This window comes from Cloeon dipterum, chromosome 2 (genome assembly GCF_949628265.1).
Source record: "Cloeon dipterum chromosome 2, ieCloDipt1.1, whole genome shotgun sequence".
Classification (NCBI taxonomy): domain Eukaryota; kingdom Metazoa; phylum Arthropoda; class Insecta; order Ephemeroptera; family Baetidae; genus Cloeon; species Cloeon dipterum.
Genome location: NC_088787.1, coordinates 29611296 through 29639240, shown reverse-complemented (window position 1 = coordinate 29639240; position 27945 = coordinate 29611296). Strand labels below are relative to the sequence as shown.

Sequence of the window (27945 nt, the reverse complement as noted above, 5' to 3'; positions counted from 1 at the left end):
TTGTCGAGGAGGGCTACAGTACACTCATGAAAGACCACGTCTAGATTTGTGCTGGATATTCGAAGAAGAGATAGGGCACCATCCTCAGAGCGCGTAATAATTGTGTTTCCTATAATTATATCGTGTGAGAGTTGTGTCAAGGGTCGAGAGAGAGAGAGATAGAGAGAGAGAGTCTTTTGCTCTGAATTTTCGCGCTGGATACAGTTTCTGTTACCTCGTTAGCATACAGGTTTTTGAATACACGAGTGTTACAAAGGGAATATGTATCGATTTCGAGTTTTAAACGCGGTGTGTTTTACGTGCTTTGCTAATAATTTCTTGAGAATCGTAATTAATGAGAATGAACATGGGTGTGTCATCTTAAGGCCGAGGGCATGCAACTCTGCGTTTGGTTTGAAATACAATCATTATTGTTCCCTTGAATATAATATCAATCAGTCACCATGCTGACCTTACATTTTAGTTTGCAATAATTGAGATTTAGCGATAATTGTGTATGTGGGTGTGAAAGAGAGAGAATGTGTGTGTGTGTGTGTTTTGTCCAATAATACGCCGTTACACAGTTTTGTTGGCTATCGATGCAGCACGCGCGGTTTCCTTTTTTCTTTTTCTTCGATAATAATATGAATATGACCTGATGCACACGCGAGAGAAACACTTCTCTATTGTAGACAGGCCGTGTGTACGTGATATAGTTAATTCAATGATTTGTAAGTTTTGTCGTCTCAACAATTCTGCATCATTTGCAGTGCAAACAATTACATCTATGTATGCAAAGAGGCCTCCGGCCACCACTTCCAGGCGCTTTGGGTGAAATCTCGCGTACAAGTTTGTGGTCCTTGCATTTCCACACTTTCATTCAAACCTCTTGTCGCTTAATGCTTAATTTTAAGATTTTTTGTTTAGAAGTAATTGGAAGAACACAATTTTATAGTACAATCTCCAACACTTGGGACTTTAAAACCCAAACGTTGGCATCTGGGAGGTCAAAATCGGGGCGAGGATCGGCTTCTTCTTAGTCTCAATGATAAAGCTGGACTCCAAGAAAAATGTTAATTTTTTACACGTGGCAAACGGATTTTCTGTTCGGGAAATCAAGGTTTGATGAATTTTTTGTCTCTCTGATTGTTTTAACTACTATCAAGATGCTTCTCTTGGCTTAAGTTATTGCGGAGCAAAGTCACGCTCCAACGTATAAAAAGCAATATTTAAATTTACAAGATGTTCTGCAGCGCCAGGTACGTTTTTCATATTCTTTTCAAATCAACCGTTCAAATTTGTATCAAACACTACTATAGTTTTTCGGACTAACCGTCAGTCGTTAGAGGTAAAAGAAAAGGCAGTGATCATTTATCAAGTTGGAAAAGCACACAATATCTCACTCTCGTTGTGCTCAAAGTCGAATTGTTCAAATAAAGGGAGCTCTTGAAACTTTTAACTCTACCACCATCATTATCGCAGCGACTGATCGTGGAAATTGAAGTAATTTTTTCTAGTAGAGACAGGAGAGCGGAGATCGCTAGTTTTTTAGAGTTGGTGTCAGTAGTTTTTACTTTCGGAGAGTGATTACTTTGAAGCTTTGAATGATATTTTAGAACGCAAGAAGTCTCACTTTTCACAACTTTGAATGCTTGAAAACGATCTCCACTCTCTTCATAAAAACTTGATGTAATCGCGAGTTTCAAATTCCGGCAATCATTTCATTTTGCATTAGACTTGCACTTTTTTCTTATTTTTCTCTCAACATCGTAGATGGAAACCAAAAATTAAAAATTCAGTCTAATAGACAGGGCCAGGATACATTTTGGTATCACGTTGCCATTTGATTGCATGCACTCGCCTTGGAAGAAAAGCTTGAAAAATTATTTTGTTAATCAATTTGTGACCAAAATGTTTTCGTGATTGCCTTGATTTAGAACTCTGAATTACAACACAAATTGTTGCACGAAAATCAACGGAACAGGAAATTTGTGAAGATGCCTGGAGGTGGCGGCGTCGGCACGCAGACACAAGAGTAGGAAAGACAGCGTGTTAGTCAGTTAGTTTGGCCTCATCACTCAACAAGAACAACAACAACTCGATCTACAAGTCTTTTTGTGCGCGCGCATTCTCAACAAACAAGCAGTAAATCATTCAATCGCCGACCTGCATCAGACGGGGTCGGACACACACACAAAAACACGCAACCAGAGGGAGCCATTGGCAGGAATCGATCTAAATGCGCCGTGTGTGGTGATGATATGCGTCGTCGTCTCAGTTGCCCAGGCCAAACTTCTTGAAGATGAGTTCCTTCCCTTTGGAGATGAGGTTCTCCCCCTCGGCGGCGGCGCCGCCGGTGATTTCGGTGAACTTCTGCATGAAGTTGGGCGCCTCTGGGAACTTGGGCGCCGCCGTCGCCGCCGTCGGCGACTCTTTGGTCGGGATCACGAATTCGGGCACGACGGCCGGCAGGCCCTTCTTCGGCGCCACCGGCGGAGGGGCCGCCGTCGTCGGCGTCGACTGCGGAGGCGTCGTCGCAGAGGGCATCGCCGGCTCCATGTCGCGCAGATTACCACCTCTCCGAGGCGACACGCCGCCTCTCATTCGAGGGTCCTGCAATCGACACGCACAGAAAACGGCACTGGTTAGTTTTGCGTGCCTGCGTCCTCCGGCACACGGAGGGGGCTTGGTGGGGGAGGGGGCGTGGACGCGACAACTCGCACCTCCGACTGAGGCGTGCGTGTGCTGAAAGTATTGTAGTGAAAAGGGATGTCACACAATTCAAAGAGAAAATGAGTCGGTCCTTTGGATTAAAAATACACCGAAAAGCAGATTTTGTGATTTCCCCCTTAGATGCCAGCAATCAAAATCCCACCGACTTATTTTCCACTCACTATATTTATTAATTCTGATCTTGCTAGTGGAGCATTCTATATTGTTCACTACGGACGACTCAATTTGAGGTGGGTGCTAGTTAGAAACGATTTGCCAAAACTAGTTGGCAACTCGTTTATTTATTTCAGTTGTTACGAATCTCTTTGCAGAGATCGAGTAGTGATTCAAATCTCGGTGGTACGTGGTGGTATCAGTGGTGGTGTGTGATTATCTACAGAGCAGCAAAATAATTGTCTGAGAGACAGTATGATTTAACTCCGTTTGAGAGGGTGACCATGCAGAATAATATATATATATATCAGTATATATATATAATTTAGTATATAAGTTCTTCAAAAATACTCTGGTCATGCTTGACCCGCCCCACCAGGCCATATGATTGGTCGCGGTTTTCTGCAAAAGAGGTGCACTCACTCCCCGACCCCAGGGGATGAAGATGCCGGCCCAAACAAATCGAGACCAATCAAAATATATGTACAAAATATGCAAATGAGAAGTCTGAAAAAACAAGTCTTGCTGATCATGTTTGTGTGTGTTTTTGCATCATGTGGTCTGAAAGAGTTGCAAACTGAAAACCAGCAGCAGTAGCAACGGGAGAAAAATAAAAAGTTGTACAGAGAGGCGAGGAGAAAAAGATTCTGTTTAATAATTTCGCTAAAAAAAACACGTGCAAGTCGACCGTTTTACGGGGAACAAGGAAAATTCCAGAGGAGGAAAAGATTGAGAGACGGAGCAGTGAGATGTGCAGGCAATATGATGAATAATTCAAAGAGACCAACACATCGAGAAAGAGAGAACGAATTTGGTAGAAAGAGAGCAATCAACACCGAATGTGTCTCGACTTACCTGTCCTCTACGTGGCCCCTCGGCTGTCAGGTCGGCAGCACCACAAATGAATGGAATGCAGCACCACAATTAGATAGAGAGAATAGAAAAGCCCACCAAAACCAATTCCCAAGAGATAGAGAAAGAGAAAAAGGGAAAAGCTCCTTTTAATTACTCCTGCTCATTCATTTTAAGAGGGAAAAGAGTAACTTGTTTAGTTTCTAGAGATTTATTTTTAATTTAAAACTTCGCCAAATAATCAGAATGTCGACCAAGTTACTCTTTTTGGAATATGCGGATTTATTTGGTTTTTTTTAATGGTTGGGTGGTTACGTTTTTCTCCCAAATATTGCTCGGAAGGTGTTGAACGCATGCACACACAAAGGAAAAAGAACACTGAACACTGTAGGCCCGCTTCCGCGGGCGGCGTAGGTATTTGACTGGTTGTATATCAATAAACATCAACGAGAGCACATTAAAAATTCAATAATGATATTTTGCCACAGTTAAAAAATCACAGGAAGACAAGCGCAGACTCCTTTCGAGCTACCTTTCGGCTATAGTCCTAAATCGTTTTCAACGGTTTTTTTTTTTAATTATTTTCGTCCTATCGAGAGGAATCTCCGCTGCTTGCATAAGAACCAGCAATCAATCAGTCAATCTTCCATCTCCCCGCCTGATGGATTATTGACCGTCAACACAAACAAATATTTATATAATAATATCGTGTGTAAGAGAGCTATATAGGATTGATTATATATGATATATGAGTTGTAGGCACCAGTGATAGAAAGAGGGGCAGACACGTAGAGAAAAACACTGACAAGAGAGAGGTTTCAATTGAAAATAAGACAACGGCCAAAAGGTGCCAGCGGCGCACAAAACGGTTCTTAACTCATAAACAAAATCTGAGAGAGTAGCTTTGATTTCGTCTTTCTGTGGTGTCGTTTGTGTCTCGAGATTTTCATAAATATATCTATTTAATTTATTCATCATTTCGCTCGTTTAACGTCTAGCTGGAGGTGTATAGAGGGTTGATTTGGTTTTATGTTTTACGTTCACTTTGCATGCGGTTTTCACCATAATAACAGAAATCAGCATCTAGTTATGTTTTATATATTCTTGGTGTATGAGCATGGCGAGAAAAGCCGAAATCGAAATTTAAATGATCAGCCGACTTTTATCCAGGGGTATCACAGAGGTCATTCATTTGCAAATCAATATTAATTCTCACACGTGGTTGACAGGGGTGAGGAAAAATCTGGGGTGTTTGAAAAGCGGCTCTAACGCAACAAAAGTGGCGAGAAGAACCAGAGGTCTACTTGGTTGGTTGGTTGGTTGGTGTTCGTGTCATGTCGCGCGTTCCTTGTCAGTCAAGGGAGTCTCGCACGCACGGCGCCGCACTCACCTCTCCGTCGGTCGGTCGGCCCTCTGGGCGGCGGCGGGGGGCCCCGGGCGCCCGGCCCGGGACCCCTACCCTGCCTGTGGTCCAGGTCGGTGGACTCGGCGAGGAAGTTGGACGGCACGAGGCCACGCACGCCGTCCAACTCGCCCATGAAGAAGCCGTCGTCGTCCATATCTCCGTACACGTAGATGACGTCGCCTGTCTTGAACGACAGTTCCACCTGCGAAAAGCACCAGGTAAGTCACTCCAACGGATTAAAAAATCTGGTCAATGTATTTCTCAATTGATGTGTTAGGGTACAAATCAATATTGGAAAAATTGCGTCTACGTTGATGTAATTAACACAACTACGTATATAACATCATAAATCTATTTGTATAAATAAACTTTGACGTTTTTCGCAGTGAATAAGTGAATATTACAGTTTACGAGAAGGATGAATAACCTATTTTTTTAAAAATTTGCATTACTTTCTGCACAGACCGAATAGACTCGGTGTTGGTCTGACCCCAAAAAATAAGACATATTTTTTAAGGCTATAATAAAATAAAAAAGAACTTGTAGAAAGACAAAGAGAACAATTAAATCTTTTTGGCATTTTTTAATTTTAACAGGCTAAAATTTAGTTCTCTAGGCTTGACTAGACAAATTTTTTAAGAGATTTTGATCATAAAGATCTTAGTTATTTTACATTCAAAGATTTTTCTGCAGGTTTACCTCGGCATCAACGTTTGGCGACAGCTCTTGGGGGTCGTAGTCGTAAAGGGCGACCATCTTTTTCACTGGCATGTTTGCGTAAATATCACCCCATCTGTCCGCCCTACCTCTGTGACTCACTGGGCCACCACCACCTTCGCCCTAAACACGTTCAATTATATAAATCTAAACCATATAGTTACTGTCGGGAAAAAACAGCAGAGATTATATTTTTATAATTTTGCCTAAAATAATAAAATGCATCTCTCATTATAAAAGGACTCTGAAATGTTTCGTTTGCTAATATTACGTTGATTTCTTAGAACTGTATACAACTCTATAGCATTTTATATAGTGTGGTGATATAATATCACCATCCTAAACACTTTTTACTCTCTCAGTCAAGCAACAAAAGTTTCACACAAATTAAAATTTCTTTATTTGTATCAATTGAGAGTAAAATTTGGCAGATAAATCAAAATAGAGTTTGTAAACGATTCACAGACCTTATAGTCATTGGTCTCCATGACCATGTTGTAGGGGACGTAGCCCCTGCGGCCGCGGCACTCGCCCCAATAGAAGCCGTCCGCATCCTTCTCCCCGTAGATTTTGATGACGTCGCCCTCATTGAAGGGCAACTCCTCCTCGCAGGCGTCGGGGTTGGGCGACATGGTGGTAGGGTCGTAATCGAACAGGGCGACGAACCAGCGCACCCGGCGGGCGCCCTGCAGCGGCGGACCTGCCCCCCGGCCGCGGTAATCGTGGCCGGGGACGCCGCGGTAGAGCCGGGGGTCGCGGCCCCGACCCTCGCCTCCGTAGAAGTCGTCCGGGTGGCGCGAGTTGCTGCCTCCCATGTGGGGCGGCGGGGGCGGCCGGCCGCGCTCCATGTGCGAGCGGGGAGCGTAGTTGCGTCGCCGGTCGAAGTCGTCCTCGCTGAAGTTTTCACTGTTTGTGTCCTTGGTGATTTCTGCGGGGGAGAATGATAGGGAATCGGGGTATGAAGCGAATTCTGTGTGCGTGTGTTTGCCGTGTGTTTAGGAGCGATCAGGAGAAATGAGAACAAATTAAAATTTGGAAATCAAGACGTTGTGACAAAATCTAACTAAGGACTAATAAACAACTCGATTTGTTTTGCTCGTCTGGCAGTTAAGCTGCTTTGATGAAATGAAATAAAAAGACGTGAAAGTATTCAAATTTCCATGTAGCAATATTTTAGCTCCAATTTAGAAGAAAAAAGTTAGTAGGTTTGAAGAATGACTTGAGTATGCAACCTGAGACCCAAAGCTGTAAAGCCGGTTGCCTACATTTGTAACACAAGGCGCTTATTAGCTGATCATAAACTATAATCTATGAAACATAACGTAAATATATATACTGATAAATCAAATCAGCCTACAGAATTGAAAAAGGCGCTTACCTATACTGGGGATATTCATGTGGGTGGGCGGGTACACTTCTTTGTCACTCAGGTTCTCCTCAGTGTCCATGATGACCTGCTGCCGGCCCCCTCGGTTTCTCACCATGTGGGCGGGCATGGCGGAGTGCGGATTGTAACGACCGTATTTTTCAGGTTGTGCTCTCATGCCCATGTCCTGATTTGCAGGTGTCAACTTTCTACTCGAATTCAATTCAGAGAAGCTCACTTTTTGGTTTCCTCTTGCCTGGCCTCTCAGTACGTGCGGCGGAATGGAGGTCGGACAACTATCACTTGACTGAGCGTCTCTTGATTTGGTGCGCACGGTCACTTGCTTGGGGTTCAGTCCCACCAGCTTCACTATGTCTATCAACGCATGATCACCTGCGGAGGAAAAAAACGCGATCAGCATCTGCGCCGACTTGTTTTCGAAATATGTTGCCAACAGTAAAGGTGAAGTGCGGAGTTGCGACAAGAAATCTATATTACTCTATAGTTGTAGCTGTGTTTAGCCGAATTGATTAGTGCCAGGCGCTTTTTGCGTTGCAGAAAAATTGATTTAAAAGACTTGTTTTACGTGGAGGGAAAGGAAGAAACTACGGACCCCAGACGTGTCAAATATCAGATATTCAGGCGGAGAAAAAAATTGATTAATTCCAGCGCCAAAATATCTAGCGTATTTCAAAGCAATATCTGAAAGTCGAGGAAACTATCCGTTTCAATCTGACATTTCGATTTTTTCTTCAATTGGAAATTTAACTCAACGATCGATGTTATGACCGGCAGAATAGAATTTTGAAAAAGAATGCAGTTAACCTGTTGGACTGTCGATATCAGTGACCTTTTTGCCATCGGCGTAAACAGCGTATCCAGTCACTGGCGCCCCTGAACCGGCCACGGGCATCCAGGTGACCAGCATGGTGCCGTCCTGCGGTCCGTTTTCCACTTGCACGTCAACAGGTGGGTCAGGAAGACCTGATGGAAAAGAATCTGTCAGCTCTAAGGACGTAAATCGAAGCCTCGCCGTAAAACTAAAATTGCTAGACATGGTTGCAATTTTGGTTTTAGGAGAGGGTCATTCGGAAGAAGGAAAATTAGCAGAAAGGACAGAAAGAATTTTTAAATAATGAGGTCTGAACGGAGGGTTATTAATTTTGTCAGATCTAAAACCACGAGCGCTGTGTTTTACTTTTTGAACAAGGCTTTTTTTACTGTTTTTGCTAATGTAGATGAAATAAAATACAACATGATTTCAGATGAAAGAGCAGGTGATCTGTGAGAGTTTTCGAGAAAGTGATGCCCATCACGGTTTTCAAATGGGTTGGCATGCATTATTAAAATTTGATTCCATATTTGATTGATAGGGATCAAGAAAGGAAAAAAGAGAAAGATAGATAGATAGAGAGAGACAGTAGTGAGTCTTATAAATAGTCTTGTAGTCACCTTTGGTGCCTTTAGTCGCCGCATGCAACACAGAGTATTTGGTTAGCGCTATGGGCTGGGCTAAATGTAAGCATGGGGGTCAGTGTTGCTCAAAAACTATGTAAAAATACGCCATCAGCGACACGCGAAACCCTTCCAAACAAAAATTTACGCTCTCTCAAAAGGCGAAACTAGTTTGAAACTCGTGAGAGGACTTGCCAAATATGAAAACTTTGACCAACCGTGAATGATTTTGTGGACATAAACGTAACAATATAGCGGATTGATCGTGACTATGAAAATTAAAATTCCTACAGACGCAATTTTTATACTTCACTAATACTTTCTAAATTCCCTTAGTGGACACATACTACGGTCCATTTGAGTGATTAACAGTAACTACCTATTATAAGCTTGCGTGATAATGCGTACAAAGACGTTGCTCAAATGTTTGCACAAAAAGCCAAAAGATGATTGCAAAAGCTCGGTGAATTCAACTTTTGGCAAGCCTCAATGAAACGAAAATATTTATTTCATTGGTTTTGACGTCAACACTCGAGGTTGGTTATTCCATATTATGATCGAAACGGACTTCATCCTCGATGATGAAAAACTTCCTTAAAAATTCTGCAGGATTATTGTTTTGAATTTATATTAATGTGTATTATACCATGAAATGCGACCCCGAAAACTTGTCGGAATAATAAAGAAGGGAGTTTTTAAGCAACAAGGATGAATTCCGTTTCTATCATTATATGGATCTTTTTCATTTTCAAAAGGGAAGCAGCAGCATTAAGATGGAAACCTTAATTGTAAGATAAATTTTAGTATGGCAGGTCATTGGGTGGACGAAAAAATTCATAATTATTATTTTCGAAATGCGAGAGCGAAACTGTTTGCAGGTGTGAAAGAGTTTTGCCGCATCGCGTCAGAACTGATGAATGAAACAACTCTTGACTGAAACACGAAGGCGTGAGAAGCCAGGGTCGGCTTTACCTTTTGGAAGCGTCCGGAAGTCGATGTGGCACGCCAGCCGGTCGTCCCGCAAGTTGCTCGATTTTTCATCAAAGTAGGGCGCCCTGATCGCTTTCGCCCGTACCGTCACTCTATAGGTTGTGTTGGGGGCCAGTCCTGAGAGAAGAAATTATTATAGACAAATTTCAACTCTAGCTATGAAATCAGAAAATATCTAGTAAACCTTTCCCTTCATTTGTTTTATGTTTTTGCTTAAATTTGCTTTGAGAGCAAACACATTAGCCAATTATCGTTTTATTCGTAGTGCGAAAAAAATTACTTCGAAAAATGAACCGAAAACAATTAAATAATAAACACTAATTTATTGTCTCATGCAATCCTGTTTTCTATTTTTGCTATATTTTTTTAAAGGAACATGCTAGAATGATGTGTGTGATATTATTATTCCATGTACAGTATTTCAAGAGATGAAAATGTTTCATCTAATTTTATTTCAAAATTTACCTTTTCTAAATAAATTATCGAAGATAGTTTCTGTTTGATCAAAAAGGATGACAGCTGGACCAAAGGGCAAACCAACAAAAATTTGTGCAGAACCGTTAAATAATTTAAAAAAAAAATAAGGAAATTGTTGATAATGAAGGGAAAGAGGATTTTCACAATGAAAATGAGGGCAAAAAATTGAAAGTTTTTAATTCTAATAATTTCTTTCGTGTTCTTTTGAGTCAAACATTCTAATCTATATATGCCCCTTTCTTTCCTAACTTCCTCTTGATTTTTATATGGAAACGATAAAGACCAGATGACCAATTTGGATAATTGCTTTAAAATGCTAATTTATTTTTCTAACAAAATAGCGGCGTTTTAACACCACGTTTATTTTTTAAATCAGCAAGATTAAGTCGACACAAATATTTTTAGGCGAGATTTGAGTTTTGCAGATATACCTGTGATTGTGTGCCTGTAGACTCCGGGCTTGAGGGTGCGCACCTCTACGTTGTTGACGCAGACCGAGTGCTGGCAGTTTGAGTTGCTGGGGAGCCACGAGATGACCGCCGAACTGCTAGTCACGTTGGACGCCCTAACCGTGGTCGGGCCGAGGGGCACGTCCTTGCCCACCACCATTGTGCAGGCAGCGTCCCGCGACGTCCGCCGGTTTGGGGTCACTGACCGCACGCTGATTCTGTGCGGCTGATGCAACAATGTATTTGTTAAAAATTATGAACCAACTAACACATTATGAATCATGATGAACAGGAATTAAAATGAGTTTACAACTAGAGCTACTTTTAGTTCCTTTCACTAAGTAAGACACAAGAACAATAGTTTCTAAGAAATCAATGATGAAAAAAATATTAATTATTGTGTGTCTTACGAGTTTATTGAACTATAAGTTTTCTAGGAAAATTTTAAACTTTAAAAAATAACCAAATTTCATCGGTGTGTGCGTGTTTTTTTTTCTCTACGAACTACAGGCGCAAACTTTGCTATAGGGCATCGCAGAATCTTTTGACCACTCGTTTGACTGACCCTGTTTGAGTCGACGCCCTCTACGAGGGCCCTGGTCCTCTCGGAAGCCTTGACGGTGGTCTTGAGCACGCCGTTGACGTAAACGTGGTAGCAGTCGATGGTGCCCGGCGGACAGTCGGGCGCGTTCCAGCCGATCAGGATGGACTTGTTGAGCTGCCTCTCGAGGGTGAGTTGTTTCGGGGGAGGCACTAGCACCGAGAAGAAAAGCGCGTCTGTGGTCAAGGCCCTGGTCAGTTGGCTGCTCAATTCTAGTCTAGGGCCCCACCAACCAACTCACCACGGCATTTGCACCGCTCGACTCTCGTTTCGACTTTTTTTTAAAAAAATTACATAACGTCAACTACTTTGGACTATTTAGAATAATAGTTTTTATAGCAGGTTTTAATTATTGCACTGGTGTGTGAGAAAAACACGAATAAAAAGTGGTAACTACGCTTAAAAGTACACAATTGATGTAAATATAGGAAAAAATGTTATGTATAAATGAGTAAATAGAAAAATCTGGTCAAAAGTAGATAGAGAGATACGTCTGGGATGTCCGTGTGAGAGAATGATGGACCCATTTAGCGACATGCACAAGCACAAGACAAATCGTATCAAAATCGGTTCAATAAGCTCTATTAGCTATGAAGCAACACGTGCCTACAAGTTCCATGTTTGGTTATAGAGTATCAAAAATCAGGAAGAGAGATAGTTGGCAGGAAAATTAAATAGTTTGAACGCAAAATTGAAATGTAAACTTTATAATAGAAATTGAAAAAAGTTAATTCATGCAGAAATAAGTGCGATTGGGAAATCATAGCAAAATTTGAGCTGGTCATTTGAGGGCATATTTTCCTCTTAGTTCTCTGTTAGCTATTTATTTCTTGCGAATCGTTTCAATGCAGAAAATTTTATAAAATTCGCTAAGTAACACTAATTTGCTTTTTTTCTATCGAAAAATGCACAAAAAATGAATAGAAATACCATAACTCTAAATTCTAACTGATAATTATTCTACAATATTCGCACTGCTTCTCACTAAGTCTCACTCTTGCCGCGGGATTATGTCCTCAAATTAGAAACCTCTGATGCTCAATAATCTACTATTCGCATTTTCTGCTCATGATCAGCAATTGACTAAAAGTGCAAAAGTGTAAATATCATAAGGAAAACTGCTCTCAGGCGTGTCAAATACGTACAGAAGCTCCCTTTTCTATATAAAAATAATGTTAACTTGGTAAGAAGATATTAACATTGAGATGTGTATAAAAAAACGGAGGCAAATGTGCTCATTAAGTGCATAAATGGAATTGTGAAGGAACAAGTTAAAATCAGATAATATAAAAATAGTGATTGTCGGTGAAAAGTGTTTGAAAACCAAGTGTGGAACCTTTTCACAAGTGTATCATTGCTCAGGACGCTTACCTGGACCCTCGCCCAGAGGCATTTCTTCTTCGTCCTCCATGATGTCCTGTAGCTCCAGGTAACTGTACTCGGGGCCAAGGCGTTTCACGTACGTTCCATCTGTGAAAAAAAGTATTGCGAAAAATTTAGATTTGAACAGCTTGATGCGTGCTTCAAATATTATTCTAGCATTTTAATTTTAGCAGAGATTAAGTGCTGATATCATCAATACATTACTCTTCAAAATACTATTAATCGTTAGACTGTGTAGAAGACTACAAGGAGTTGAAAAAGTGAAAATACGATTAGATCGGAGATGCTGTACCAACGGCCTTTAAAAAGAGGAAATTCAAGTGCCATGTTTTATATGAATTGGGAAAGACGATAATCACAGATCTCAATCCGTTATTTTCATTTAGAATTTGCAGAAGTGTAATTCACACTTCTTTTACAAGCGAATAAAATAATAATACAAAAATTTTACCTTTGCTTTCGCAAAAGAAACAATTTTGTGCACTGTTCCAAGCAACTGATTATTCTTAAATGAAAATGTCAAAATTGAAATTGAGAAACTAGTTTTTCGTCTTTTCCAGCCTTTGGAGTATCATGTCATAAATAAATGTTTGTTAAGCTAATCCTTAAACCTAGTCCTTGAACCTGTAAAGCTCCAAACGTTGCCAGGAGATTCAACATTTTTTTTTTCAAATTCGAGTTCATTCTAACCCTGACTTACATCTAAATTTATAATTATCGAATTTCGAATCTTTTGCATGGTTTAATTTTTGGAATTCATCTTGATCTCTATGAAAATCTTGAAACTAAAATAATTGTCCACGCTCCGAGGTAAAAAGCAATAATTCAATCTACCTTTGTTCACCATGCAGAGGAGTTTTTTGTAAGCTTTGAAAGGAGGAAAATCCAAACTTGCGAGGGAAAGTTGAACTCTACGAATATCTAAATAAGCATGGAAAAATTGATGCATTTTTAAATGATGATCTGCAATTAAAAGTTATTATTGGGGCGATCAGCAAAATTTACAGCAGGTTAGTCGAGCAGCTGAAAGGTTAGTTAGTTGGGTTATCTAGGCTGCTAGCTGCGTGTGAGTGCTCCGCCTGCAGCGTGAGTACCTGAAGGGTCGGGTGGTGCCGGCGAGGGAACGTGCTCAGGTGACGGCGCCTGCAAAGTGATGAGCGGCAGGTCGCCGTGTGAGCCTGACAGCACGCGCTTCGCCCTGTCGAACGCATTTTGCATTTTGTTGGGGAATTTGGCGCGTAGGCTGCCCGCCGGACTCGCTTGCCTGTACAGTTGCATATCTTCTTTCGGTCAAAAAACAACGTCGTAACACACGCAATACTCAAAATTCACAGTTGAAGTGAATGGGAAAATTAATGATCACAACTTTTAAGTAGTTGTTCTGGATGTTAATGTGACTACCACGTCAAAACAACATTTATTTTAGCTATATAGGGAAAATATCAATGAAGCACATTTTGGAAAAATAATTCATAAAATTTACAAATTGTTTAAAAAAAACTCAAAACTTCATTATGTCAATATTTGAACCAAATTTCAATAAAACATTTAGATATTTGATGTACTTTTGAAGAAAAAAGGAAATGACACAGTTTCAAACAAATAAATTAGCATATTTCCAACTGATTGTGAGTTTTATCATGCGCATCAACATTACATTAATACTTACCAACAGCGTCGAATTCTGCACTTTCAATGCCGTGGGGGATGGAGGTCGAGTGGGGCTCCTCAGGGCCCCCTGCAATCCCCAAGACGGCCATTTGGTGGAACTCAAGCAGCTCGTCACCGATCAGCTTATGCACAAAATTTGAAGGCACGAGGCCGCGTCGGCCGTCCAGCGTCTCGCCATCGAAGAAGCCGTCCTCGTCCATGTTGCCCCAGACGAGCAGGTAGTCGCCAGCGTTCACCGCCAATTCAGCCTCAGGGTGGTCGTTCGGCGATTGGGTGAACGGGTCGTACGTATATCTGCATTGGGGAAAAATGGAGAATGTTCGTGTCATCATCAACTTATATTATATGGAAGCAGCCTTTTATCACATTATTGTGTAAGTTTTAATTATTTGGATTTTATAAAATACCTAATACTGGATTTTTACACTCACTTTGCCATGAAGACGTAACATCTGCCTTTTCCTGGAATGTCCAGCATGTCCAGGAGTTTGTTGTCAGTGATCATTTGGTCAGTCAGCATCCCAGCTGGGCCCAAAATGCCACCATTCATCAAACCTGTGCCTGTTAAGCAGAATTACTAGATATTAACACATTTTTCAACATCAGATATAGCTTCCCACACAGAAAAAGGCGTAAAATGTACAAAATTTTGTACGATTTTAAATATAAATTTTACAATTGGATTCATTTCAATTCCATTAAAACACGGAAAATAATTTCATTAAAAATTTTAACATATTTTGAAAACATATTCCATATGCAACATGCGTTGAAAAAAAAAGGAAACTAAAAAACGAGTTCATTTTTTGCCAGAGCACCTCGGATAGGAAAGATTGTTACGGGAAATTCAACCTTTGGTAGCTAGTCTCGGTTCGAATGCGGATACACTCACTTTTCCAACATTAACTTAACGGGTTTTATGACGGTGGCTTGCGTTAGATAAAAAAGCTTGACAGAAAACAGGCTTGTCCTCGTTCAGGTGCATAGCAAAAACAAAGTATTAAAATTTTCAAATCCTTTCCGCGCTTGCAGGAATGGCTGAATTGTAAATGTAGGATTTAACTTAAGACATTCAACAACTTTTCCAAATAGTTTGATTTCCCTGTAAAGCAATTGTTCCAAATTGCTATCTGAGCAAATGCCAGAGATGTGATTTTTTAAATTTTTTGTTCTTTGTTAAAATAATTGATGAAAAACTTGTATCTCAATTAATAAAATATTGAGTCACTGACCGTCGTGAATCGCGAACTGCGGCGTGCTGAAGATTGGCGGCAGGGTGGCCATGGCCGGCACTTTGGGCATGATTCTCGAAATGGAGAGGGGCGCCGACGCGGGCCCGCCCAGCTGCGTGCCGAGGAGCCCCTGCTGCTGGTGGAAGGGGCCGGCGGACGCCGTGTTGGGCAGGAGGCCGGCCGTCGACTGCTGGCCCATTAGGCCGGCGGGTCCGGCCTGGGAAAGGAGGCCGGCGGCAGGGTTTGACAGCATGTGGCTTTGTGCGGCAGTCAGAGGCCCCTGGGGCACCAGGGTGCCCGTCTGCGGGTTGAGGATCATCATTTGGGCGCTGAGCGCCGGCTGGTACTCGACGGCCGAGGGATTCACGCCAGGGGGGTAGGCTGCAAGAAGGGGAGAGCGTTAGAGGGGCGCAGGTGGGGCCGGTGCCGCGCCGGGGAGGCAGGAGGGCAAGCCGTCCAGGGTTTCACTCAACAAAATGCTTGCGGCAGTTTGTTGAAATGAAATTTTAGAGAGCGCAAGAGTTGTCAGTAAAAGTTGGAGGGCGTGGGAGGTGATAGTCAGAGCAAACTCAAAATAGAACGTAGCACACTTATTAACCAAACGTAACAGATAAAAGCAACAAACCAAGTCAAAAGCAAATAAGAGAAGAACTAAGTTTTGCTAAAAAATCATAAGCCCAATTTCTTTTTTCGAACGCATGTCAACCACTGACGAACATTGCTAGAGACCACAGTATAATTAATTCTAAAGCCACTGATAATTCGTAACCACCAATTAATTAATGATTCCACACACGCTGATTTTCAAGAACCAACCAATCTTCTACTGAACTACGCCAATATGAGTTATGAACGGTCGAATACACATGTGATAATCAGGCAAAAGCAGCGATATAACAGTATGTTTGTCAACCTCGACACAATCACCAGATTCTATAATTCATTGCTATCGCGGCAATACCTTGCACAAGATACTAGATATTTGGCACTGTCCAAAATGCACTCTAATACAAGTTGAAAATTTACATCAGACGATATATTCTCAGTTTTAACTAATCAAACGCATTTCCACCAAAAGGTTAAAGGACATGAACGTCGAAAAACAATTTGTATTTATGTCCTCCAAAAAATCAAAAGTAAAAGCACTGTTGAATTTTTTAAACCGGCCGCAAGCGCTGGAAAAAGGTCACGTCATTTAAAGGGTGGCGAAGATGAGGATGCGTTAACTGTTTCATTAATTTAATAGATTGTATGATATCGCTTAATTATGCAATTTATATCAAACGATCGATAAAGATCAACAATCAGAGAGATAAAAGTCACGAGACCTTATCGTTACTGATGACGTTATGATGCACTGGCCGCAGACGCAGTGATTGCTTTAAAAAACAAAATCCAGCTGCACCTTCATTTTCAGATTTTTTAACGTGATTAAAATATTTGTACGGCCATGTCCCTTTAACCCTTTCCAAGACAGTTACTACGATCTGCTCTGTTTTAGTACAGACGTTTCATTTTGATTTATTTGTATCGCATTCTCAAAATATGTAAATTGTTGTCACAGGGGAGAACGAACAGAGCGAGCTGGTTGATGCTGGTGGTGGTAGTGGTGGTGGTGTGAGTGTTAGTGAGAGAGACAGTTTGAGCATTCTAGTCAAAATTAAATGTGGTGAGTGATGGATTTGAGCGAGGTGGACTTACGAGCCGCCCTGCACGCCGCAGACTCAGCTCCGTTCGCGAAGGTGACCCTCGGCACCCTCGAGTGGTGCCGCCTCCTTCTGGACGGCGTCGGAGGCAGCAGAGCGTGCCTCCGCGGGGGTGGCTCCAGCATCACGTACGCCAAATCGCCTTTTTACGCGCGAATCGATCGACACGCGACCCAGCAAACACAAGAAAACGTATGCAAACAAACAAGGAGAAGAGACCAAAACGCAATCAGAGCAGTGTGTGTGACACAGAGATTATAATAATTGTTTATAATTATATCAAAAATAGATGTATAATCAAATCAAAAAGGTTACACATCATAATAGTTTCAAAGAGACAGTGACAGCAGGGCTGGTGGACAGAATGCGGGGACGTGGCGGGTTTTTTCATCCAAGCGTGTGCCAGTGAACGGGGGCGGATATCATGGGACAGATGTCAGAAGTGGAGTGTGGCGTGTAGGTGAGCAGGAGGTGTTTGTTTTCGTGTTTTCGCAGAGCGGTTTGCAGGCAGCACTTTTGTTTACGCTTCCGACGCGGCGGCGGCTTCGCAATTAATTTCCTTCCAGCTTCTCACTCCTTTCTTTGAAAATGCGAGTCTGGACTTTTTCTTCAAGTTTTTATAGCAAAAGAAAGTTTTATAGCTTCAACTGTCAGAATTTTTTTAAGAATATACCCACCATATTTTTATGATTTGTAACAGATAAAAATGAGACCATGTTTTAAAACTCTGCGTTAGAAATTGATTTCGGACACTGTTTGGTTGAATACTTTTCGTCTCTGTATACCATTTATTCAAAACTGAAATTCCACAGATTCGCATTCCCAGAGAATTTCCGTCACAGTATAGCTCCGTTTAAAAAACACTCGATCAAGAAAGCCACGCAACGAGAATCTCGTGCTGCCACATTATCATCAGAATAATAATTGAAAGGACACCGCGGTTGATGTTGTTGGTGTGGAAAAGTTTCTTACCGGCTGAGGTTTGCTGCTGCTGTTGCTGCTGCTGCTGCTGCTGTTGTTGTTGGTGCTGGACCGTGGACCTAGACTTATCTAGCTCGGCCAATATACGGTTATCCTGCTCTATTTTAGCCATAATGCGGTCAATTTCGGTGTCGTGCTGCTGCGGGGGCCGGGTGGGCGCGGCGGAGGCGGCGGGAGCGACCGCGGGGGCTGCAAATGGGGATTGATGATGCTTACTGCTAAGTGGCCTGAGGCATGCTGAGTGGTAGGCAAAGCAATGCGACTCGTCATGCAGTCTTGAAGCCTCAGCCGCTTGGTACAGAGCTGCAAAAGCGAAATACACACGGGTGTCGGTTTTGGGGCTGCTCTCTCAAGTTGCGATCAACACACACGATTTTTGGCCAGAACAGAGACTCGGACCAAAAAAGGCTTGAGTTTGAGGCCTCAAAGCTTCTCAATTCTATATGCAAATGCTTTTAATGTAAAATACATCAGATTTACAATACAAAGATAGGTTCCACTTAAAACCAAAATTAAAGATTTCTGCACACTAACAATAGAAGGGCCTACGTTATCTATTTTATAAGCATATAGCTTTGTTTTAAAGAACTTCAAAAATGTTGGAATTTTAATTATCAATATAAGGCGAATAGAAAAAGTTTGAAATATGCAACATGTTTTGGAATTTTTTTTAATAGTTTAAGTTTTTTCATTACAGGTTTGTATATATTGGTGTCAACTTTTCTGCCGTTGAATTTATACTTACAAACTCTGTGTTTAATACTACACAAAAGAAGACTATAGATGAAGCTTTCCAGAAATTTTTAATTTTGGGTCTTAATTTGTGAACACTATATTTGCTATATTCCTAGGAATATTTTTATCTGATTGTCAAGTGATCAATTCTAATTATATACAAAAATAATTTTTTTTGCTGCTGTTTGAAGCTTTCTTTCATACCCAACATTAAAATAAACTATTATTCTTTACAAGAAAATAAAATAATTCAAAAACCTTAAGATGCATTTACTCAAAATAAAAGTAAATAGGTCAATATATAGGAACTGATTCAGAGTCGTTTTGAATTAAAAATGTGCATTCATCAAAATGGTTGGATGGTCTTTAGTTTCAACATTCGGTTTTATGCAAAACAAGGGAGAGGAAAGACAAATCTGAAATTATTCTTTCAAACAGCAGCAGGCAAAGATGAAAAGAGATAGTGAGAAAGAGAGAAGACGGGAAATGTAGTAGTCTAGTGGACAGACAGAAGGAGAGAAAAAAGAGGCGAAATGAGCAGTGTGTGTCAAATCTTGGATTGAGGCCAAGCCGACCAGGCTGCCGCAGAAAAATAAGACATAATGCATGCCAAAACTAAAATCGAGCGCAAATACAACATGTCATCATATTTTCGTCTGGAGAAAATATTTATGCGGCGCGAGAAGCTGGAGAAAATAATGCGATCAAGTATTTCCTTAGCAAAAGTGTGGAAAATGGGAGGTCGAGCATCAAGTAAGTTACTTAATATGGAATAATAATAAAATAGTAACTTATCAGTGAGATATACTACCTGGTTGCGGTTCATCTGCGAGTAACCAGGGCGTAGGGTTGAAAGAGTGTGTTTTAGTTCCTTGGATTTTAAATGGTTTGTACTAAGTTTAAAAGGTTTTGGCAATTTTGCACTCGCTAAATTTAACCTCTGTATTTTGATATAACAATGCCTGGAATTTTCGTCATTAAAACTGCAAACTATGCATAGTATTCTATTTCTGGGGGTGTAACGTGTAGTTCAAGCTGACGATTAACAATAATTAAACTAGAAAATTAATTTTATATTTACACTCAAATTAGATTGCTGACATAGTTGATCTTTCACTGTTTTTTTTTTTTTATTTTTTAATGTGATTTGCGGAGAGGGAATAATTATTGTTTTTTGTAGCTTTTTATAGAGGAAAATTTGAGCTAAATTAAATTGAACCATTTATCCAGAATTTTACAGCAACTTTTATTTTGTTAACGCGTCAGCTGCTCAAAAATCCACGAAATAATATTAAAAAATGCAATCTCAACACAGGGGGATTAAACTGCATCTCCTGCAAGCCTTTGATGGAAAAGTTAAAAAAATTGTAAAAAAAGACCGCGAAAGCGCATCCCTGCAAATCAGAGGGCCACTTTCTTCAAAAACAAGGTGACGAGAAGTCCAGTGAGAGGACGGAGAACAAAAAACGGCGCGCGGAAGAGCCTGGGAAAAGTACATAATATAACGAAGAACGAAGGAGAGAGAGAGAGAGAGAGAGAGAGAGAGAGAGAGAGAGAGAGAGAGAACATCAAAGAGTGTGTCGGTTAGCGAGCGAGTGTGTGTGTGAGCCTCGAAAGACTGAGAGAAAGAGAGACAGAGAAACAAACGTGAGTTCTTTCGAGCTCATGTGTTGTGTCAGGGGGGCCGCGGGGGCAAACCTGCTGCTTGCAGCGCCGTGCTGTTGAGGGTAGTGGTGGGATGGTGGGTGGTGGTGCTACTGGGAGTGCTGCCGCCATTGTGCTGGAACAGGGCCGCCAGTTCCGCCCGCTTGAACTCACCAACGCTGGACGCCGACTCGGACGGCGACAACTCGCACGTCACCTGACCCAGTTTCGTCTTCCACGGCGAGGTCGGCGTCAGCGGCGCCGACGGCGGCGCCCCGACGCCGCCCTGCGCCTGTTGGTTTGTGCGCTTGATCGCGGCCATCTCTAGCAGCAGCTCCTCGTGCCGCACGTTCTGCAGTTCCGCCTTTTTCTCCAGCTCGCGGATCTTTGACTAGAAAATCAAAATTAGTTTATTTTAATTTCTTAGGGTGAAAATACAACAAGGATATTTAGGCGCTTTTAAAGTGGATCAATGCTATCTAACTCACGAAAGTAAAATTTGCTGTATTTTAATCTGGATCTTGGCTCAACGACAAATTAAGCAGCGTTTGATCGGTTTAAAAAATTATTGCAAAATTAAAAAAGACTGTTTAACCATGATGTAGAATAATTACTTTTGAAAGCAGTGATTTTTGCCAATTGGTTTTTCAAATTAAGTGAAAATTATTTTTTCCGTTTAATCACATAAAAGAAAATTTTCAATTTTAAAATTTATAGTTTGTAACGCGCGTCTAGCAAGACAAATTGTGGTAACTCTTTAATTTAACAGCAAATTCTATATGTGTATAGCAATAATTAGATCAATGAATAATATGTACAAATTCAGATTTTACCAGTTTCCTCGAAAATTAAACAAATTCACTGTACTTTTTTGGTTGTCAGAAATTCTTCACGCAGCGATCAATCAAATGATATAAATATTTTTCCACTAATTGAAATTATATCCCCAATAAAATGGTTTTCATTACGAAGACGCACAACAGTTCAATACAAAGCTAAAAAAACGTTTGAGCCACTTTTCTTGTAAATTTACAATATTCAATCAGCTTTTATCCATTTAAAATGAGCAAAATTTAAAAATATTCGGAAATCTTAGCAGAAATCCACTTTGATCAGGAGTGACAATGAAAAATTGTGCTTTTAATATGTGCAGCGCGCTAACTTAAATTTTTTTTAAGTAAAGACTAAGAAAAATTTCGGTCTTTTTCTTATAAAAACATTAATTAATTACTACACGTAAGTTTGGAGGAGTGTGTTAAAGAAAATGGTTGAGTAAAAATTCTCACCTGAAGTGCCTCCACAGTCTCGTATCCCTTTTTGGAGGAGTCGGCCGTCGGCTCGGCCGTCACATGTCTCACAGGCATTTGTTGTCTTTGTACCTGACAGTGAAAAATGGTCTGATAAGAGAACCTGTCATTTATCGCGGACACAAAAGATGAGGCTTCCTTGCATTTTTTGCCTCGAATTTACCTCAGCCTGTTTATCGCGGAGTTGTGCAAGCGCATCGGCGTGTTCCCGTTCTAGCTCCTTCCGTCTTTCGGCGGCCTCGCGCATTTGCTGTGTGCATTTCGAGAAGGCGAAAAACGATAATTCGAGCACTTGTTGCCGCCGCAACGGGCAAAAACAACAAAGATATCAAATACAATTAGCGTGTCTGCTGTTAAACATTCAACGACGTGTGTTTTTGCTTTCAACAAGTTGGCGATCGTTGTACTACCGTTCAACACACGTTCAATCGAGAATTTGAAGAGGAATATGATTAAAGTCCTTAAAAATGCACGGAGTAGAGCTATTTAAAATTAAAGCCCCGAAGAGATACTGGAGGAGGCCAATATTTATATTGCTTCAGAGAGTAAAAATATAATAATCTGCCCCGTTAAATTAGAAGAATTTTAGTACTTATTATATGGACAGTTGAAAATTGAATCGCTTTTTACGTCTTTTTTACGTCTTGGCTCCTAGAGTCTTATCAATATATATAGCACTTGAAAAACTGCAGAGAGCAGTGGCGTCAGTCTCAAAAGAAAAAACAACGAGTGACTGACAATGAATTCGCTCAACCATAATACAATTTTGTAGGCTGCTCTTAACACTCTTTGTTCAATTTAAAAGGCTATACAGATTCCATCTCAACATCGAAGCTCCACAACAAACATATGACTACGAACTGTAATCCACTCATAAAAGATTATGACAGAAAAAACGATCCTGATGAGAAGATTTGAGTAATATTTTGTCGCAGAGATTTCCGCTCATAGGACTGATACGGCAGGTAGAGCAGTAAAAACGTATTATTGCAGTTTTTTGAGTTAGCAAAAAAAACTATATTTTTAACTCGTGTATATCAATTAAAAAAAAACTGGATCGAGAAACAGAGGTGTTGTTACCTTAAGTATAGAATCGAGTCTCTCCGACTCGGACATGCTGGAAGTGTTGAAGTTGATAGGGTTTGCTGTAGCAGTCTTCTGATCGCCATGAAACTGCAACTTCTGCACTTGCTTCTGCAGGTCCGTGTTTTGTATAGCCAGCTCTGTGTTTTTCTCGAGAACCTGCACAAGCTGGTTCTCCTTCGGGCCAAGAGAGGATCATTATAAGAAAGAGCAGAAGCGACCAACAAAGGGTTAGCACTCACGAGGTCGTCGCACAGCGAGCTCTTCATGCGGAGCCGCTGTCCCAGTGTCTCCCTTTCTAGATCCAGAGCGACGGCTAGCGTGCCATGCCTACAACAAGTCTGTCAAGAATGGGGGCATTCAATGAGATCTGAGTTGAGTCTTTGCGTCCCCCGGGAAATCAATATTTGGGACAGCATGCGTACCGGTTAATTTGAAGCGATTCTATGCGATAAGATAATGTATTGTAAATATTAATTAGTTTTTATCGTGCTTACGGAGACTATGATGTAAAAATTACACGAATGATTTGTGCTTTCTAAAGTATATATTTATCTAGAGATTTATTCTATTGAAAAGGGAAAAAAGTGCAGTTAGTAAATATGTGACTGAATCAAATGAAGTTGGTTTATTTTTTATAAAAGCAGCATCATATCTCACAAATAAAATTTAAAATTTTTTTGGTATATGTTTGTTAAAAACAATTAAAATTAAATTTATATTTCCCACTACATTGCCTCAGTAAGCACATGGCATGCATTGTGTTGCACCAAAAAATTGGAAATTTCGGTTGAGTCAGCGTGAGGGAAGCACATGCATTGCGGAAAGGAAAGGCTGGAGGAGCAAAAATGAAACAGCAGTTTCCTCCTCGAAAATCAATTAACAAAATTCAACAGTTTGGGGGGCGAGTGGACGGCACTGCAGGCGACGACCGCGTTAGAAACCACCCCGTCAGCCTTTGTGCAGGCCGAAGGAGCCCAAAACAAGGCTCGGTCGGCGTGCAAGGGCCGGCTGGGCCCCGACGGGGCCCGGGGCGGACGCGGTGCGGTGGCTGCAGGGCAGTCCCGGGCCTGAGTGACCCGCTGCTGGGCAGACCCACTGACACACAATCGGCCGGGGCGGGGGCTAGGGGTGGCGGGGCCCCCCGGGGGTCGGGGGCGGCTGTCGGGCCTCGGGCGAGCCTTATCGTGGGCCTGGGGCGCGCGTCGCGAGCGTCGAGGGCGGAAAAGGGCTCACCTAAGTGTGGTTCTGGCTGCAGTCTAAATGGCGGCCCACTTTGCGGGATCAATAGACTCGGGCCGGCGAGACTGCGCGCACCCCTGATCAATACACACCACCGCCCCCCGAGCAGCCGAGCACCACTGGCGCCTCCACGCCACTCCATGCACTCCACGCACACGAGCCGCGCGTTCCGTTCGCCCCCATTCATGCCCGAGGGTTGCGCGCCGCACCGCACCACACACCAGCCACGTGTGTCGTGTACGTATGCCGCCGGGGGCGTGAAAAATAATCCCTTTTCCTTTCCCGATCGGCACCCGACCCAATTGGGTCAACCCACGCCTGTCAACGATCTTTAAAGAGGACAGGACAAATTTATCCGCTGCGCCGCCCTTCTGATTCGATTAAAGTGCCACTCGCTGCTTTTGATAACCAAGCAATCCGCGTAAAAAAATCGATACGAAATAAAAAATTTATAAATTGTGTCAGTAAATTGAAACAATTTCACCTCTTAAGATTTTTCTGTGTCACATATATGGATTGAAAAATCTTCCTAGCGCTCATTCTATCCTCTCACTATTTTTCTTAACTGGTCGTCAGTTAGAGTCTGACTGTTTTCTTTACGTTATTCATGCACACCACATCATACCACGCAATAAATAAAGCGAGATGCAATTCAGATTATTCACTTTAGAAATAAAATCGATAAATTATTTTAACAATATTTAGACTTGACAATTTTAGCGCTGAAAAATAAATTTTTTTCCAATTGGGCTTAAATTTAATTTTTTGTTTAATTTAGGGAAAATGTAATGCACAAAAAATTTTGATTGAGACAAATCCATAGATCATTGTTCAAATAATTCAGAAAAAAATTAAAATTTTCTATTAAGGTTTTGATCTATGGGATCTAATCCTTTACACTTGATTGTAGCACAAACGCCAATCATGTTTGAAGAATTTTATGCTGTTCGAAACAGTTAAGATATTTTTACTTAAACAAAATGGAGATTGATTAAAAAAATTGGAGGGTTCATTTTGAAAAATATACGAGCCAAAAATGGATTTTTTCAGAGACTGGAAAATGACACGACACATCGATCGATTCACCATCCTATCATAGTAACTCTGCCCATAAATTATTATGATTGAATCAAACAAATTATTACAACCATTCCCACGTTGAATCTAATAACCTAACAAGTATATTACTCCTTTATGGAACTCCATAACACGCTAACACTTTCAAATGGATAATAATTGTCACCGGTTGATCCTGGTTTAATCGTTTGAAAGTGCAAAATTCAACATTTTCTGGGAGAAATATTTAGACATTCCTTATTTGAAAAAATCCTCGAGTACTACAAAAATTTCACCACTAAAAAAATCTAACGCGTTAAGCCAATTTTAACCAAATATGACCTTCCTTGATTTTTTGTGTTTTAAAAGGACAAAACTCCCACGCATAAAAAATAATTATTGGCATTGATTGTATAAAAGGTTAGCGAGATTTATCAATGGCTCGATAACGTTTTCAGCTCATTCTTGTTTGCAAATATTTCATACTTCACGTTTCTACATCAAAGTAAGCCAAATATTTCAAATATTTTCACTTGAAAATATTTTGAAAAATGAAAAAAAAAAACTGTAAAATCATAGCGATTTAACGAACGAGAGCCATGATTTAATATATAGTGTTTTATTATTCTAAATTTTTTTCACATCCCTGGCTTGACGTGAATGTGTTCCATGGATCGAACCAAATGTTTTTATCTCACCATGCGTTACAGATACACATGTAGAAATTCACTACCTGAAACGTAAAAGCGGACGTGGAACGTGTGTTCTAGAGTCCATTTCGCCATCCTATATGTGCTCAAATATTAAAGCGAATCGATTTTCTCGGCTATCTCCAACATTTTCTTCCTTGAGGTTCTATGTTTGTGTGAAATTTCAGGAAGGGAACAGTATTTTAAAAGTTTCACCATTTTAATAGAGCAATTAATAACACGCAGTCAGGAAATCAATTAGAGAAATATTTATACAATCGGTGCTAAACGAGCTCCTTTTAAAGCTAAACAACATCTTGTAATTACAATCGGATCGCAATCATCGCCAGTAATAGACGTGCACAAACGGTAGCAGGTTTTCTTCAACTATCATCTGCATTCAGACCTCGCGGTTGAGCATATATTCGGTCTCTCGAATTAGATGCAAAAGAGATTGAATTTGTGTGGTGTGCAACAAGAGACTGGCTGACAATGAAGCAAAATGCAAATGTGCTGATAGCCAGGCTGCGCGCTATGACGCAAGCAGGGAAAATAAAATCGAGAGATGATATTGCACATTATATACTCGACTTTTATACTCATGTATTTGTATGGACGGCAGCCGTGGCATTAAAATCAGATAGCGCTCGCCTTGGGTGACAATTCTGCTCGAAATTTATTGTTTGCACTGCTGCTGCTTCTCCAGAAGCAAACAATAAAAGTCATTACAGAGCACTGACTTGTTTTTTAGAGGATGCCGCGCATAAATAAATACATGTATTGGAAAGGAGGATTATGTAATATCATATATACGACGCTTCTCAGAAGAGATTTATGCTTTTGTCGCACACTTTTTCATTGTCATTTCCTACTAGTAGATGCAATCATCTGTCTACACGTTCACTTTGGTATAGGATGGCAATGAAAATTTACAAGTAAATCGTACACATTGCGAATTAATTGAGCTGAAAATAGAAAATTACAAAACCTACAATGTGTAGCAAATAATGGATGGAATTTGTGGCTTTTATTGTATAAGATTGAATCGCAGGTATAACAAGGAGGGTGAGTTGCATATTTCTGTTCTCAGAATTTTTCTCAAGATTTCTTAATAGGTTATCGTTTTCGACACCCGTCAAATATTTCTTGCAGTTAATTTTGTTTTGAAAGTAATGTACTGCTGATAAGGACGTAGGGACCAAAATAGTTTCTGTCCAGTACTAGAGTACGCGAGAAAACAGTTTTCGCATAATTTAATTACTGGAAAAGGCAGTTTCAAATTAACCTTATTTATATTAAAGTTCCTCCGGGTGTTCTTTTTTTAATTTACTTATTTAAATTTAGTCACATGTGGTGTCCTTCCTCATGTACAGATAATAAATACAGAATTTGAATGTTCAGGCAATTTTCACGAATTTCGAAAATGGTTAATATAGTTTATTGAAATAATTCAACAAATCATTTTCCTTTTTAATCCAATGGAAAAATGCAAATAATTAGTTTTTTTCATTTGTTCCAATTTCGACACAGATTTCTGATCTTAACGTTAACTTATTTTGAGTAGGATTTACAATAATTCTCTTGCATATCTAATGTTAAGGATCGAGTTTAAAAAGAATAATCGGGTTAATCCCCATCTGCTATTTTCATGTTTTTTTTGTGCTTTTTAACTAAACTTTTCAAGATCAACAACAAATTGACCGAAATTGCGATGAATTTTTACTATCACTTTTTATTCTAATCAAATCTAGAATTTTATTGCTAGGTGGTGAATTGTCATTATGTAAAAGAAAATTTAAGAGATGAGCATGGATAACAAGGCTAGAGGAAGACCGATTTATGCAGATTGAGTCATCGCGAAGTGCCAGGGGAAAAATTCACTTAATTTTGCTAACTAAACAATTTTTAAGAAATTTTGAAACTCTCCTTAAAAATATTGATTTGAATTTGAAGATAAAACACTTCAACAATGTTGGCACAAGACAACACCGACTAAATATTTCGTTTCGTACTCTGCAGTTTCTGCTTTTGTTCATGTT

General features: G+C 40.5%; 1 protein-coding gene across 19 annotated transcripts in view; it reads right to left on the bottom strand.

Annotated features, from left to right (window-relative positions):
* Positions 1-535: 535 nt before the first annotated feature.
* Positions 536-27945, bottom strand: part of Rbp (RIM-binding protein) — a 30015-nt gene continuing 2605 nt past the window's right edge. Inside the window, exons 3-26 of one of the 19 annotated variants that reach the window (XM_065477845.1) lie at positions 23162-23260; positions 22917-23096; positions 22000-22086; positions 21816-21908; positions 20584-20920; positions 19697-19711; positions 18142-18339; positions 17165-17311; positions 15464-15844; positions 14663-14792; positions 14230-14525; positions 13655-13843; positions 12549-12647; positions 11142-11353; positions 10559-10802; positions 9633-9767; positions 8658-8717; positions 8031-8189; positions 7218-7598; positions 6307-6767; positions 5822-5962; positions 5108-5324; positions 3721-3743; positions 536-2592 (exon numbers count right to left, since the gene is read on the bottom strand). In XM_065477845.1, coding sequence (XP_065333917.1) covers positions 2254-2592; positions 3721-3743; positions 5108-5324; positions 5822-5962; positions 6307-6767; positions 7218-7598; positions 8031-8189; positions 8658-8717; positions 9633-9767; positions 10559-10802; positions 11142-11353; positions 12549-12647; positions 13655-13843; positions 14230-14525; positions 14663-14792; positions 15464-15844; positions 17165-17311; positions 18142-18339; positions 19697-19711; positions 20584-20920; positions 21816-21908; positions 22000-22086; positions 22917-23096; positions 23162-23260 — 4623 coding nt within the window. In that variant the 3' untranslated portion in view covers positions 536-2253. Of the gene's footprint in view, positions 2593-3720; positions 3744-5107; positions 5325-5821; positions 5963-6306; positions 6810-7217; positions 7599-8030; positions 8190-8657; positions 8718-9632; positions 9768-10558; positions 10803-11141; positions 11354-12548; positions 12648-13654; positions 13844-14229; positions 14526-14662; positions 14793-15463; positions 15845-17164; positions 17312-18141; positions 18454-19696; positions 19712-20583; positions 20921-21815; positions 21909-21999; positions 22087-22916; positions 23097-23161; positions 23262-24106; positions 24364-27945 lie in introns of those variants that run through there. The other 18 variants (XM_065477840.1, XM_065477858.1, XM_065477854.1 and 15 more) reach the window with 18 other exon arrangements.